Raw genomic sequence first — 15,133 nt, forward strand, 5'->3', positions numbered from 1 at the left:
TATTGAATGTATGGTAGCACAACAGTTCTGTCACACACTAGAATCTATTATACTGCCTATCTCCTATAAAGCTGTTCAGAGATAGGTCTAAAAAACACTGGGTGGAGGAAAATTGTCTGTGTTTTTCACTAGGAGGCTAGTGGATGGGCAGAAGTTTTCACTCTTTCTTAAAGGGAGGAATGTCAAGGTAATGTGAAAATCTTTTGTCTATTTAGTGTTTTTAAGACAATCTGTTTTTTTTGTTCTGATTTTCTAGTGAGAAACCCTTTTCTGCAGAAACAGCATGTCAACCAGCCTACATTTATTTTTATATTACATGCCATCTTTTTGTTGTATCGATCCATTATTTATTGCCATTTACTGCCAATGTGAATCAAAAACACCAAGTTCTCCTTTTTTATATATACAAGACATTTAAGACGTTTGGAAAAAATATATAACAAACTGGATGTTATTTATTAACATATTATGAAATGTTTTGATCAAGTATGTGCTTGTCTATTAAAAAAAACATTTTGGAATGTGAATTATGTTCCTGTGAATGGTTTTACTCCTTTATTTCGACCTGTAGATGCTTATGATGCTGTATATAAATAGATTTAATATAGCAAACATTTTGGAAATTATGCCAATGATTAGCTTAGTGTATCAAATTTATTATTTTTACAAGTTTGTGTGAGACACAAAGCAATCCTTAAGCCTCATCCTAGTTCAGCATCATGGAAAATTATCCAGCTTAAACACCTCCTCTAACTGCTGTGTTTTACACATGAAAATGAGACCTGCTATGCGATCAAAACCAGATAAGGTTTCCTCTCCTTTCTTTTTGATGCTATCAGGAAATAACACTTTTATCCAGGTGTATCAAGAGTTCTTTTTTCTTTTTTGTAAATCTGCAGTAAGCCCATTGAACTGTGAATAGTCTAAAAGATCTGTATATATTAAAAAAAATTCAAAGAACTCAGTCCATTTGATTTGTATTTATTCTTTGCGGAATAAAAGTTTGAAGATGTAGAAGGATCACAAGATGTGCAGGTACACAAAGTATGATGACATGGAAATGGTACACTGGAATCTATTTTCTTTTAAAATAAGCCCATAAAAATCTGTGGTGATCCCTCTCTACAATTTTCTGAATTTATATTCTGGGAAACCTCCAGATGGCAGTTCCTTGTTCAATTATTCTTCCTTGGAATTTTAAAATATATCAAAATGATGCTGTTTTCTATTTGTAGCTTTCCTATGCTTCTACACTGTTTTTTTAAACCTTTTCCTTATGAAAGAATATCTGCCATTGCCTTGGATTGCTTGCAATTCTACCAATATCCTCAGAGAAGCAATAGACTAAATCGATATAAATAAAATCAATTATTCTTCACAGCAGTCTAACTCTTGAATATTATGCTGTATGCAAAAAAAGGGGGAGGTGAATGGACTTGTTTGTTGAAAATTTAGTTGAAGTCACTTTACTTAGTTAGGAGACAAATTGTGCTGATGAAGTGCTTTTCTTATGTAGCTGTGGACATTTAAGGCAGGGAAACATTCATAAATGTATGCAATATTCATATTAAAGGTAAAGGTAAAGGTTCCCCAGCACATGCGTGCTAGTTGTTTCCAACTCTAGGGGCCGGTGCTCATCTCCATTTCAAAGCCGAAGAGCCAGCGCTTGTCTGAGGACGTCTCCGTGGTCATGTGGCCGGCATGACTAGCCGCCAAAGGCGCACGGAACGCTGTTACCTTCCCACCGTAGTGATCCCTATTTTTACGTGCTTTCGAACTGCTAGGTTGGCAGAAACTGGGACGAGTAACAGGTGCTCACTCTGTTATGCGGCACTCGGGATTCGACCCGCCAAACTGCCGACCTTCTGATCGACAAGCTCAGCATCCTAACCCACTGAGCTACTAAAAAAATCCCAGGGTGAAATAGCCATACTATGTATGGATGGTACTGAGAAGTAGACTAAAAAGCATAAAACAGGCATTTATAATTCAGAGATTTATTTTCTAAGGCAGAACCAACCAGTGGAAGCGTTATAGGGACAGATCTAAACTTGAAATTAGAAGGAATTTCCTGACTCTCAAGAGCCATTAATTAATTGAATAATCTGTCTCTTTGAAGTACAGGGCCATTAGTGGACAGTTTAAAGAGATGACTGAACAACTATTTGTCCCAAACTGGGTAGGGGGTTGGACTAGAAGACCTCCAGGGTGTCTTCCAACTCTATGAGTCTGTTTACTGAGAACACCCATCATCATGGCACTTCCACATGGAAGCCTTCACGCTGCTCGAGAAGTAATCATTTTAATGTTTTTCTTTCCGTGTCCTATCATCCTATTCACCTGGGAAAGAAGAAACGCCCTCATGCCTTTCTATATATTTTGACCATGGATCAAACTGCTTTTGAGAAATCAAAAGGGTTAAAAACTGGACTGGAGTAGAAGTTCTCAAACTTCATTTGCTGTGCCCTTGCAGATTTTTGCGCAGGTATAACGCGCAAATAGGAATAGGAATAAAAGCATTCTGTTCTATGTTAATAAATCCATGACAACACTACTCCGCAAATTATCCCCAAAACAAATACTTCTTAAAAGTAAAATTAAAAGCGGGCGTGGATTTGTTTTCCGCGGAAGCTCTGAGACGACAGTAAAGCAAAACTAGTTCATTTTAGCTGGGTGGAGGAAGGAGGAGGAGGAGAAAACGCACTGTGAGATTTACTTGCAAGCTGGTGCAGTTCGAACACGAAGCAGCCGGTCGGTATGCCTTTCGCGCAAGATCTCGCTCGATCCCGCCAGATCCCCGAAGCGGTTGGCGCGCCGTGATGGGTAGTTGGGTATTTTCGTTTCTGTGAAGCAACTTCTTCCCGTTTCTCCCTCTTTTGTTTTCCCCCTGGTGGGAAGGGGCAGGCGTTAGCAGAGGACCACGTGAAGAGAAGGCGGAAGAAGCTTCCTCACACTCCGCCTCCTCTGCCTCGAAGTCCGGAAAGCGATCGTGAGAATCGCCCCTTCAAGGAAGGAGGCATGGCGGGGATCAAAGGTATGACCCGTTTCCCCTACTTCTCTGTGAGGGATTATCTTGAGGAAGTCGTACGTTTCAACCTTCTCCTCGGAGCGACCATCGCTGTGGCAACCGCATCCCTTCCCCGAGAGACTCAAGATCCCATCTGTTAATTCCCCGCCCCCCATCTTCTCGCCGGCTGTTCAGGCTCTCTTCGTAAAGAACTTTTTAGTTCGTAAAGAACTTTTCCATTCTGCTGTTGCTAATGGTGTCGCTTTCTCCTGCATTCTGCCTGGGGGTTCCCGAAGGACATTTCAGTCCCGCGGGAAACAGGTCAAAGGAAAGAGAGATTCTCCCTCCCTCGGTCGTTCTTATTCAGCTGGATCACTGTCATGTTACAATCTGGACCTCTCGGGTGCCAGGCAAAGTTCTTCCTTGCCGATCCTTCCTCCCTGTAGAAATACTCCCTGACTGCTCCTTTGCCTCCTTTCAGCAGATTTTGGCGCATGAGTTTCTTGAAACCACTAAGGCCAGTGTGTCCTATTTCTGTTCCACTTTGTTGAACTGTTTCTGATTCGCGGTGTCATTAAAAATTCAACCCAAAATCTAAGAACAGAAGCTCCTGATTGGGAAGGATAATTTTTTGCAAGCAGCATCAGTTTGCTCCTTTGATAAAGTTTAGTAGGTATGGCCGCAGAGTTTTTGAGGGACATGTGAAATCACTTTATATGGTCAAGTTAACTACATCATTCAACTGCCTGCTTAGAGCTTCCGTGATGTCTGCTAACATTATTTTTAAAGAATGTCAGCAGCCAGTGATTTTATAGTTATATTCATGATAGTTGCTTTATTAAAATTAAACTGAGTGACATTCTTTTTACTTCCACTTTTGCAGCCTTGGTTGGTTTATCATTCACTGGAGTCATTGGTTTGACGTTTCTTATGTTGGGATGTGCCTTAGAAACTTATGGGTAAGAGCATATTACTTTGAGTGAGACAATATCAGTTCTTTGTGATCAAGCATGTAAATTCTGAACACATTTTTACTTGGCATAAAAGCCCGTAAATATAGCAGAGGAATACAATTTGAGTAGTAATAGTGGGATTGATACTTGGAAATGATATGAAAAGAGAGCAAAACTGAACTAGTCTGGCAAAAAAGTACCAAAAATCAGTGGAATGAATAAAATGCATTATGTATGTGGATCAAAAAAGTGGGTATGGGGGAAGCAATAGAAAGTGACTTGTATACAAATAGTGCTCGACTTACAACAATTCATTTAGTGACCAACATTACAACGGACCTGAAAAAAGTGGCTTAAGATCATTTACGACTGTTGCAGCATCCCCATGGTCACGCAATCAAAATTTGGATATTTGCAACTGGCATGTGTTTATGACGGTTGCAGTGTCCCAGGGACATGGGGATCACCTTTTGTGACCTTCTGACAAGCAAAGTCAAAGGGGAAGCCAGATTCACTTAACAACCATGATACTAGCTGATCAATTGCAGTGATTCACTTAACAACTGTGGAAAGAAAAATCATAAAAAGGGGCAAACTGTCTTGTTTAGCAATGGGAGGTCTACCTGTATTTAATCGCATGTGATAAGATAGATATGTGAATGTATACAGCTACATTTTTGTATATGACCAAAGAAGTTGATATGGCGTAAGCATTTATTTTAAATTTCTTTAACCTCCTGTTCTTTACTGTTCTGCAGTACCTACTGGCCATTATTTGTCTTGATATTTTATGCCATATGCCCTATTCCTCACTTTATTGCAACAAGAGTAAGTGATGATACAGATGCAGCAAGCAGTACTTGCAAGGAACTGTCGTATTTTTTCACAACTGGGATCGTCGTCTCTGCTTTTGGACTTCCTATCATTCTTGCACGTGTTGAAGTGGTAAGTGCTGTAGCAACCCAATAAAAGTTAATATGCCTGCCTGCCGAATTCTTGCTCTGTGGAAGGATTCTTAACAAATGATTTCTACTAATTAGCACATTTATAACATTCTCATTGAAAAACATTGTATACCAGATTTTTGATGATACAATAGGACAGAGGTCTTCAAACTTGGCCCTTTTATGACTTGTGGACTTCAACTCCCAGATTTCCTCAGCTAGCGTGCCTGGCTGAGGAATTCTGGGAGTTGAAGTCCACAAGTCATAAAAGGGCCAAGTTTGAAGACCCCTGCAATAGGACAAGATCTTTCAGGCACTCCCTCCATGAGTACCAGGAGACAATACACAAATAATAAGGACTTCATATTTTAAATATGTGACAATGAGGACAATCAACCTCATTGCCTCCAGAAATCGTGGGCGCTCCAGTAATGGAGATTTTAAAGAAGAAACTAGATAATCACCTGTCTGAGATGGTATAGGTTCTCCTGCTTGAGCAGGGGGCTGGACTAGAAAACCTCCAAGGTCCCTTCCAGCACTAGTCTAGTCTAGTCTAGTCTATATCATATTGCTGAATTCATATATTATTCTAAATTATGGTTTAACAAATCACAACTTAAATCACAAACCACAAGTTGTAAATCATGGTTTGGAAGTGATCATGGCTGAGTTTGCAATCAGACAACCAATACATATTACTGAGGTCATAGAACAATAGGGAAAATTTATGACATTGCCTCAGGCAATAAGAAAGAAAATAACATACAGTATTAACAGGAAAAAAGGTGACTTTAACATTGCTTCTTGTAACATTGTCATGTCTGGCAAACTGCCAAACAGAATTGTGTTATTTGTTACTTTGAAACATCATCTGCAAGCAAAAGGTCAGATAAAAGTTGTCCAGCTTTTTGTATTAAGGTAAGGTGCCGTAGATAATCACTATACAGTATGCAGTACAGAAAAATGGGTTACTATTTCAATTCTCTCCCATGAATATTTGCTGGGAATTGGGAAGAATCGCTGAAGGGATGATATTAAAAAGCGGAAGAATAAAAATTCTCTGATACTTTGGAAGGGTAAGCTGTTTGAGATGTTTTCTGGCTACGCATTAAATAACCAGATCCTAGTTACTATATTTGCAGAGATTCTATCTTGAGCCAAAACTAAGCCAAAATATATTTGGCTTAGTGTGATATGTGAATAAACCTGTTTTTCAGCAGTTGAACTCATGCAGGCCTCACCTGTAGTTTACTGAAATTGAAAACTTGCTAAAACATATACCATGGCTTATTGACTATGATGGCCGACTTCTACATTGTGCTAAATTATAATCTAGCATACTACTACAGGAAGAAGAGTAGAAAAGGTATCCATATGTTTAGACGATACAGTGTATATTTTGTAAAGAGGAGGTGTTATTTATTTTCTTTAATTTTGGACTTTGAGTCGTTTTTTCATAATTTACGGTATATTGGAAGTTGCAAAACCTGATTTTGATATGTGCTATCTCTCTTTTTTCACCAGTGGGAATAAGTGTACTGTATGAAAGGTCCTTGGAGTCTCTGTGCTTTGTAATTTTCTTGCAAATGTTTCATTACCCAAGCTAGGTAACATCATCAGTGCACGTATATATATCATCTGTGTGTGTGTGTGTGTGTGTGTGTGTGTGTATATATATATATGTATGTATGTATGTATGTATATGTATATGTATTTGTGTGTATGTATATTTATATGTATACAGTATATATGTATGTATACAGGGGCTCAGTGGTTAAAAATGCCGAGCTTGTCAGCTGGAAAGCTGACAGCCCGCATTTGAGATCCAAGTGCCACATGATTGGATGAGCTCCCATCCTTGGCCTAGCTCCTGCCCATCTAGTAGTTCAAAAGCATGCAGATGCAAGTAGATAAATAGATACCACTTCTGTGGGAAAGTAACAGTGTTCCATGTGCCTTGGCATATAGTCATGCTGGCCACATGACCATGGAAATGTCTTCGGACAAAGCTGGCTCCCTCGGCCAAGAAATGTAGATGAGCACCATCTCTTAAAGTCAGATGAGCCTGGACAGGGCAAACATTTATCTTTTGTGTATGTATGCATGCATGCATGTATGCAGTGGTGGGATTCAAATCCCTGAACAATTGGTTCTCTGCGTGGATGCAGGCCTTAGCGTCCGAGGCCTAGAACGGACTTACAGAAGTGGCATCCCTGCACTTCCGGTGGGCCGTTCTAGTCCTGGGAGGCATCCTGTAGGCCTCTGAGGCCTAGAACGGACTTCCAGAAATGGCATCCCCGCACCTCCGGTGGGCTGTTCTAGGCCTGGGAGGCCTCCGGGGGTGCATTCAGCTGCTTCTCTGAACTCAACAAAATTTAGCTACCAGTTCTGCCGAACTGGTGCGAACTGGCTGAATCCCATCACTGTATGTATACAATGTGTGCTGTTTCAATACACAACCATAGCCCTGAAAAGTTTTGGTTACATTTGGAATGAATGGAAAATGCAGCAGAAGTAAAAAATATATTTAGCATTGTTGCATTCCATTAATTTTACATATCCTATTACTCTTGGTTGCTACATTCAGTGATGAGTCTCCTTCCAGCCCATTCACATTGTTCTCAGCTTTAATTCTGTGTACATTTGTTTATTTGTTATTATAAATTTTTAGAATCCTGCCTTTATTGTTTTTATCAATAACGCAAAGCAAAAAACATACCCCTCCCTCCCTCCTATTTTCCCCACAATAACAACCCTGTGAGGTGAGTTGGGCTGAGAGAGAGATGTTTTTATATTTCTACTGAATATGTTTATTGTAATTTACTGAGTGCCCAGTAAGATCAGTTAAGCAAGAGGATACCCAGTAAAACAACCCAATAGATTTCTTCAGGGTTTTTGAGCTTCTCTTGATGATTAAATAATGGGTGTTCTTATCAAAACGTAACTGTGTAAATGTACCTATAATTCTCATCTTAAGTTATAGGGTTCTTTCTCAATTACTTGATTCCAATTTTTTGTGTTAATTCTTTGACTTGTTGAAGTTATAAAATTATCTCTGCCAATATCTGAGAATATTAGCAATAACACCTAATATTTTCTGTTATACTTTTGGCTAAGTGTATTTTTCTCTTATGAAAGATACAAGAAAAAAACGATACCACAGTCGTACCACTAGAGAGAGCTCTAATTCTTTCTTATTCTTACTAAAATAAATTTAGCTCCTGGTTAAAAATATAAAATGGAGAAAAACATTTCCTTACAATTTGCTTTGGAGAGGAAATGTAAGCTCTGTCACATCCATAGATCTTATGATTCATCCAAAGTCCTAAGAAAATAAATTAATAAAATGCAACTTGATATAGTGTTGATTCATTAGTGCATTTCTGAATCTTAAAAGCATACATCATGTAGCTTTTATATTTTACAAGCCGAATAGAATACAGTACAACAAAATTGGAAGGGACCTTGGAGGTCTTCTATTCCAGCCTCCTGCTGAAGCAGGAGACCTATACCATTTCAGACAAATGGTTGTCCAATCTCTTCTTAAAAACCTCCAGTACTGGAGCACCCACAACTTCTGCAGGCAAGTTGTTCCAGTGATTACAGTAATTGTTCTAACTGTCAGGAAATTTCTTCTTAATTCTAGGTTGGTTCTCTCCTTAATTAGTTTCCATCCATTGTTTCTTGTCCTGCCCTCAGGTGCTTTGGAGAATAGGGCTGACCTTTGTGGCAGCCCCTTAAATATCGGAACACCACTATCACGTCCTTCTTTTCATTAAACTAGACATACCCAATTCCTGTAACTGTTCTTCATATCTTTTAACCTTCAATCCCCTAATCATCTTTGATAAAGATGATAAAGCATATTTACTTTATCAGATTGGTATCAATGACATGCAAAGGACAATCTAAAAAGCTTATTTATTTTGGACTACAAATGCCACTACTAAATGAGATAAGCATGTCTTTGGTTATTTTATTCTCATAGATACGCAGCCCCTTAGCTGTATTATGAAAAGTAATTATGACAGTACCTAGAGGTGGAGATCTGGGTACTGTAGCACAAAGTATTTAAATCTATTTTAGTTTTTGATAAAAAAATATTAGTTAAAATCAAAATGGGGACCATTGACATTTTAATATTGAAATATATTGGTGGGTTGAAATAGATTGTCTGATAGGCAATACTTGGGAGACTAATCACAGAAGCAGAGACTTCCTAGGGGGATTAGCAATATAAAAAGGGTTGAAGCCCCTCCCCTTTAATGTGTATTGCATGCATTTCATGCAGCTAAAAAGGGGCAGGATTTTGATTACCTGGTCCTGTCCACTATTTAATCATTTTTGATCTGCCCCACAGCACCCTTGTTCAAAGTTGTTTCTGAGATGTCTAGTTCAGGGGTCTTCAAACTTGGCCCTTTTATGACTTGTGGACTTCCAGAATTCCTCAACCAGCGTGCCTGGCTGAGGAATTCTGGGAGTTGAAGTCCACAAGTCATAAAATTGGCCAAGTTTGAAGACCCCTGGTCTAGTTAATAAAATACCACTGCATTGGACTCAGCTTTATAGACAAATACTGGAGATGGGTGGATTCTAAATTAGATAGATGATAGATAGATAGATAGATAGATAGATAGATAGATAGACAGACAGACAGATGATAGATACATAGATAGATAGAGGCATTGCTTTGATGTCATTCATCCACTTTATCCACTGTCTGCCTCCCCATTTCTTTCTCTTCTCTTATCAGACTTGCCAAATTTAATAATTTTTTTTGGCGGGGAAGGGTTGTCCATCATCCCTGGAATCTAAAATGCTTCTTTCTTTAACAACTTTATAGCATCTTCTAAAATAATCTTTTATTTTGGTTTTTCATAGGAAAGTAAATGTATATCTGTAAAGAAAAACCTGCTCTCAGGAAAGGAGTTGATTCATGCCTTGTAGTGTGCTTGCTTTACAACTCCATGATACTCTTCATAGTATTTTGTCAAAGCATTAATGATTTGAACCTAAGTGAGAAGTCATTTTTAAAAGTGCTTTTGGTGCACTTTCTAATTATGGTATCTCAAATCCATTATGCCACGTAGTATCTTGTTCAAGCACCTCTCCATTTACTTGTTTGAGGTGAAAACAGAACATGATGTGCATGCTTCCTTCTCCTATTTTCTCCTGCCTTTTACATCACTGGTTTGTTAAATTGCAATTTTCCGTGACTTCTGAATTGGGAAATTATAGTTTTAACAAAATTTGGAAGTACTGAAGTATGAAAAACAGAGATGAAGGATCAAACACACACAGCTTCTTCCTGATCAAACAAACTGCACCTGGACTAGCAGGATAATTATGTCTGAATTAATCTATCTTTGACCATGCTAGCTCAGACTACTTTCTTCTGCTGTAATTACTGGCTGAAAGATTTAAGGCTTCTATTTCTGAAATTCTCCTTCAAGCAATGGAGAACTGTTAGGATCTGAAACATGTTTCCAAACACTGTGTTTTTCCTATAACTGAATATGTCTTATAAAACACTATTATCACTAGATACAAAACATAATGTGGTGAAACAATGTGGCTGACCTCTTAACTTCCCTTTTTAACAATTTGAGGCTTGGCATATTAACATTCTTGCACAATATTTAATAAGAATTCTCAGTCCTCATAGGGATTGTGGCATTAGTTACAAAACCTTTAACTCTGGCACAAATATACATTCTCTTTGCAGAAACTATGCCAGGCCACCAATAGAGAAAAAAAAATTATAAGATGAAGAAAGATAAACAATGTCAAGTCATTCTAAAATGATAAATGCTATGCTTTAAGAGTAGGCTGAAATTCTTTGCTTTGGGGGCATATTTTAACAAAAAACTAATTGACTTCTGGGTGACTTTTTAATAATTTGCCCAAAATTTCTAGCCAGTTGTTAACTTTAGTTACGATCTTCCAGTGCTTTACTGGTGTCCACTGGTCCTCTAATGGCCTTTAAACTACCACTCATGGTTATTGTATTTCTTTTCTTTGACATTTAGGTAGTGCCCGATTTACAACTGCAATTGAACCCAAAAATTATGTTGCTAAGTGAGACATTTGTTAATTTTGTCTCATTTTACTACCTTTCCTGCCACAGTTGCTAAATGAATTGCTGTAGCTCTTAAGTTAGTGACACAGTTCTTAAATGAATCTGGCTTCCCCATTGACTTTGCTTGTCAGAAGGTTGCAAAAGTTCATCACATAACCCCAGGACACTGCAATCTTCATAAATATGAACCAGTTGCCAAGCATCCAAATTTTGATCACGTGACCTTGGAGGATGCTGCAACAGTTGTACATATGAAAAATGGTCATAAATCACTTTTTTCAGTGCTGCAGTAACTTTGGTCACTAAGTGAGTAATAGTCAAGTAGTACCTGTTCATATATAACAATGGCAGCTTTTCCACCTAATAATTTATAACATGCCAACTTGATGATACTTTCCCATAGCACAGGGGTCCCCAATCCCCAGGCGACCCACTACTGGGACATGGCATGTTCAGAACCAGGCCACATGAATGACAGGCCAGCACGCATGCACACAGCCTGATTTGCATGAACAGTGTTCTGGCGCCCACGTGCACCCCCGGCCCACTACTTGCGTGGGCCAGTTCCCCTCTCCCTCCCCTGAGCCGCCAAGCCATAAAAGTTGGGGACCACTGCCATAGCAGATGAAGGTTAGAATCATGGAAAAGATGTGGGCTATATCAGTCCTCCCCTTGATTGAAAAGTAGTACAAATTCTGGTGACTGCCACTATTATCTGTATTATTGGTACTTTATTAATTTGTAGGTGATTTTAGTGTACTTTATGTCTACTTTTTAAATTTTATTAATTATAGGTTGTGTAGTTTTATTGCATTCTCTGGCTTAAAGGCCATAATAAAGATTTTATTTTTATTAATTATAGTCACTGATAGGATGGCACACAAGGTTAGAAAGCAGTAGTTGATAAATGAAAAATATTCAAGTCATGAACGACTTCTAGAATTAACAATTTTAGGAAGTACGGCTTAAAGAGATGTATAGCAGTATGGACCTTATATAATATTCTGATATAATAATTTAAATATAATATATTTAAATGAGCATTTCATCCCTCGTTAAAAAAAATCTTGTTTCTGTTCCATCTCTCAAATTTCAGAACTTCTTGTAATAGGGGATATACAGCCTTACAGATTTGTACTGATATCAGGAAGCTTGTGTTTTACGTTGTGGCTGATTGCTTACACATAATTTTTCACAATAAGGTTTTATGTTTTGGTGGATGAGCTTTCTTGTAAATTTTCATTAATTGCTCTCTTGAGCCATTCGAGGACTTGTAATTGTTTTTATGTCAGTTTGTTTTAGCAAATTAGATGATGAGTTCTACAACGACTACTAATTACGTAATTAGTAGTTCTCTTGGTTCTTAAAATTTGGTGTTTTATCTTAAGTGCTTTTACCATCATGATGTTGTATTTCTTTGGACATCTCTAATGCTCAAAATAGCATATATTTTGTATCAATGAATGAAAGGTTAATTTAATTTTATTTTCTATTTCAGATCAAGTGGGGAGCCTGTGGCCTTGTGCTGGCTGGAAATGCAGTAATTTTTCTTACAGTTTTAGGATTTTTTGTTCTGTTTGGCAGAGGAGATGATTTTGCCTGGGAACAGTGGTAGAATTTACTGAGATATTAATCTACAGTACCTATGTTACACAGGCCTTCCTTGATCTTTGTTCATTGACTTATTATTTTAATGTGTATATGGATATATTATGTATACATGTTTACATGTCAATGTATTTAGTGTATAAATATTTTGATCAATATTAGCTTAACATAAAGGAAATGTACCAGTACCTTTATTTCATGAGATGCAAGTAAATTTCCACAGTATTGTAGGTGATGATTTCGGAATGCAAGAAAAAATATGCAAGTAGGGATTATTTTGTAATAATGGGGGCTTTCTTCTGAGCTTTTGAATTAGGAATCACATTTGCTGTTTGGCTTTAAAGCAAGATAACAAAAGATATTAATTCACCTTCAAGGTAAACGCATCATAATTCTTCAATATATGTTTCATGTTCAAAGAATCAGCATATAAAATCACTCTGGTTTCATACAGTTTTAAGAAACAATTGCCAGATTAGCTGAATTTAGGGCAAAAAGCCATCTAGATATTCTTTATCTTCTGCATGATTAAGAAAATGGGACACAATGCCTGGATTGGATCCAGTGAACAGAAAAAATCCTTTCATTCACTAGAAGTTTCTGATCCAGCAGAGGAATTCACTGTTGCAATATAAAAAGATGTAGCAATCTTGGTTTATTTCTCCTGCAAACTCTAATCCTGCTTCTCGCAAATATGTTCTAGAACAGATGTTCCCAACCTTTTGGACAGGGACCGGTTCTGTGGAGAAAAGTTTTTCCACAGATTGGAGAGCATGATTTTGTGTGTTGCCTGCATCCCATGGATGGGGCTTTGCTTGTTTGTGCGGACTGGTTGCTGGCATGCTATGGCCCAGTACCAGTCCATGAACCGGGGGTTGGGGATCCCTGATCTAGAAGACTGAAGAGGCTTTCAGAACATTGGGAAAGAAAACCTCCCAGGGTCGGAAAACGTGTCCCCAACTTCTTGTTGTAAACAATATTACTGTTTGAGAATTCATGCATTCATAAAAATCTAGTTTTTATAAGAATGAAGTTGCAAAACCATGGATGCTTATCCGATAGTAGGTTTCATTTAATGTAATATTTCTGAGTAAAGATGTGCCTTATAATTAAACACTTTGGTCTCTGTTGCACTGTAAAAAACTACAGTGTATCTTCCTCTTTTCCATCCACAAATAAATTTACAATTTGTGTAGTAAAATGGTATATTAGTTTAATAATGATGTTCATAAATCATATTACTTTTCAGGAGGTATTAGACTATTGGGTTTTTTCTTTAAAATAGAAATATGTTCTTTTGAAGATGATGGAAATTTGTTTTGTTTGTTTCTGGTATATACTTAAATAACTCCTATGTTCTTGTGCGTAAATTGAAACTAATTTGTTAGGTTCATAAAGATTCACAATAGCTTTAAGTAACAATTTCCAACTTAGTTATCCTACAACTAATGGTGAGCAAATATTTACTGTAGTAGTTTTCATTAGTGGATAAAAAAGCAAATTTCAAAGATGGCCAAGATTACTGGGGTCTAGGGAGAGAATGTTTAAATAACATAGGAATCTATGTTGAGAAGGGAATTTTTTTATCTGCAATAACCAATGCAATTTGGAGTAGTCTTTTTCCTTTTGGGAAACATTGAACATAAAGAAATTTACATAGTTTAAGTTCTCACATTTTAACCATCCCAGAAAAGAGCTTTCCTCCTTACTCATTTTATCTTGTTCTCCTATAAAAAGTCAAAAAATAAAAAACTCTCTCTTATATTATTTTGCTGCCTTGGTTTCCCTCCCCACAATTTTCCTGCCATCAGATGCCTTTCTACACAGCCACTACATCCAATTTAATGAAAGGAAGATGAAACCCTTTATACATATGTATGAAAACTGCTTCATTTTGGGGTTTGATTTTGAAAAAAACTTTTGCATTTTCAGAATAGGTTCATATAAAAACTTTGTAATCATTTTATAATCTGTATCATGTGAAATGCTGAAATTGTGCAATATGTTTGTGACCTGAAACACATATTTTTGATCTTTAATAAAATAAGATGTTAATATTTCTGTCAAATATCCTGAATTATCTTGTGTTACCTTGTGTCTGATTAGAAATGGAAATTAGTTAAAGATTACATTGATCTTACCTAAGGCATTATATGCCAACAATAAAACCTTCTGTAGCAATTTTTCCCTATTATAGGAAAGAAAATCCTTTGAAACGTTTGAAAAGGAAGTCAAATGACAATTTATGTTTCCAGACAATTCATTTACTGAAATTCCAAATATAGTTCTTTGGTTTGAACCATACATTTTAAAGGGTCCATTATATCTTTCAACATGTTTACCAGAATAAATGCACTCATCCAATTGTAGTTACTCAAGTACACCTCAATCATTTTTCCAAAGATATATTTGTTTTAAGCATGTAAATGTTGTGCCCTTTCCTCTTTTATCTGCCTATACACATATTCATTATCTAATCGATTTCAGGGTAAGTAACATTACACCCAGTGCAGAAAAGTAATAAAAATAGTAAGATAAATTG

At 37.2% G+C, this 15,133-nt stretch overlaps 1 protein-coding gene across 1 annotated transcript; it reads left to right on the forward strand.

The window, feature by feature from the left end:
• Positions 1-2,831: 2,831 nt before the first annotated feature.
• Positions 2,832-14,658, forward strand: LEPROT (leptin receptor overlapping transcript). The gene is made up of 4 exons (XM_081324947.1): positions 2,832-3,034; positions 3,891-3,966; positions 4,719-4,905; positions 12,482-14,658. Exons 1-4 carry the CDS (start codon positions 3,019-3,021, stop codon positions 12,596-12,598), a joined length of 396 nt encoding a protein of 131 aa, XP_081181073.1. The 5' UTR covers positions 2,832-3,018; the 3' UTR covers positions 12,599-14,658.
• The last annotated feature ends 475 nt before the right edge of the window (positions 14,659-15,133 follow it).

This window comes from Vipera berus, assembly GCF_964194415.1.
Source record: "Vipera berus genome assembly, chromosome: 3".
Classification (NCBI taxonomy): domain Eukaryota; kingdom Metazoa; phylum Chordata; class Lepidosauria; order Squamata; family Viperidae; genus Vipera; species Vipera berus.

What these genes read in the sequence shown, in the direction of transcription:
- LEPROT (XM_081324947.1), top strand. An exon ending in TGTGCCTTAGAAACTTATGG is followed by an intron (nt 3,967 to 4,718) that starts GTAAGAGCATAT and finishes ACTGTTCTGCAG; the next exon opens with TACCTACTGGCCATTATTTG. An exon ending in TTCTTGCACGTGTTGAAGTG is followed by an intron (nt 4,906 to 12,481) that starts GTAAGTGCTGTA and finishes TTTCTATTTCAG; the next exon opens with ATCAAGTGGGGAGCCTGTGG.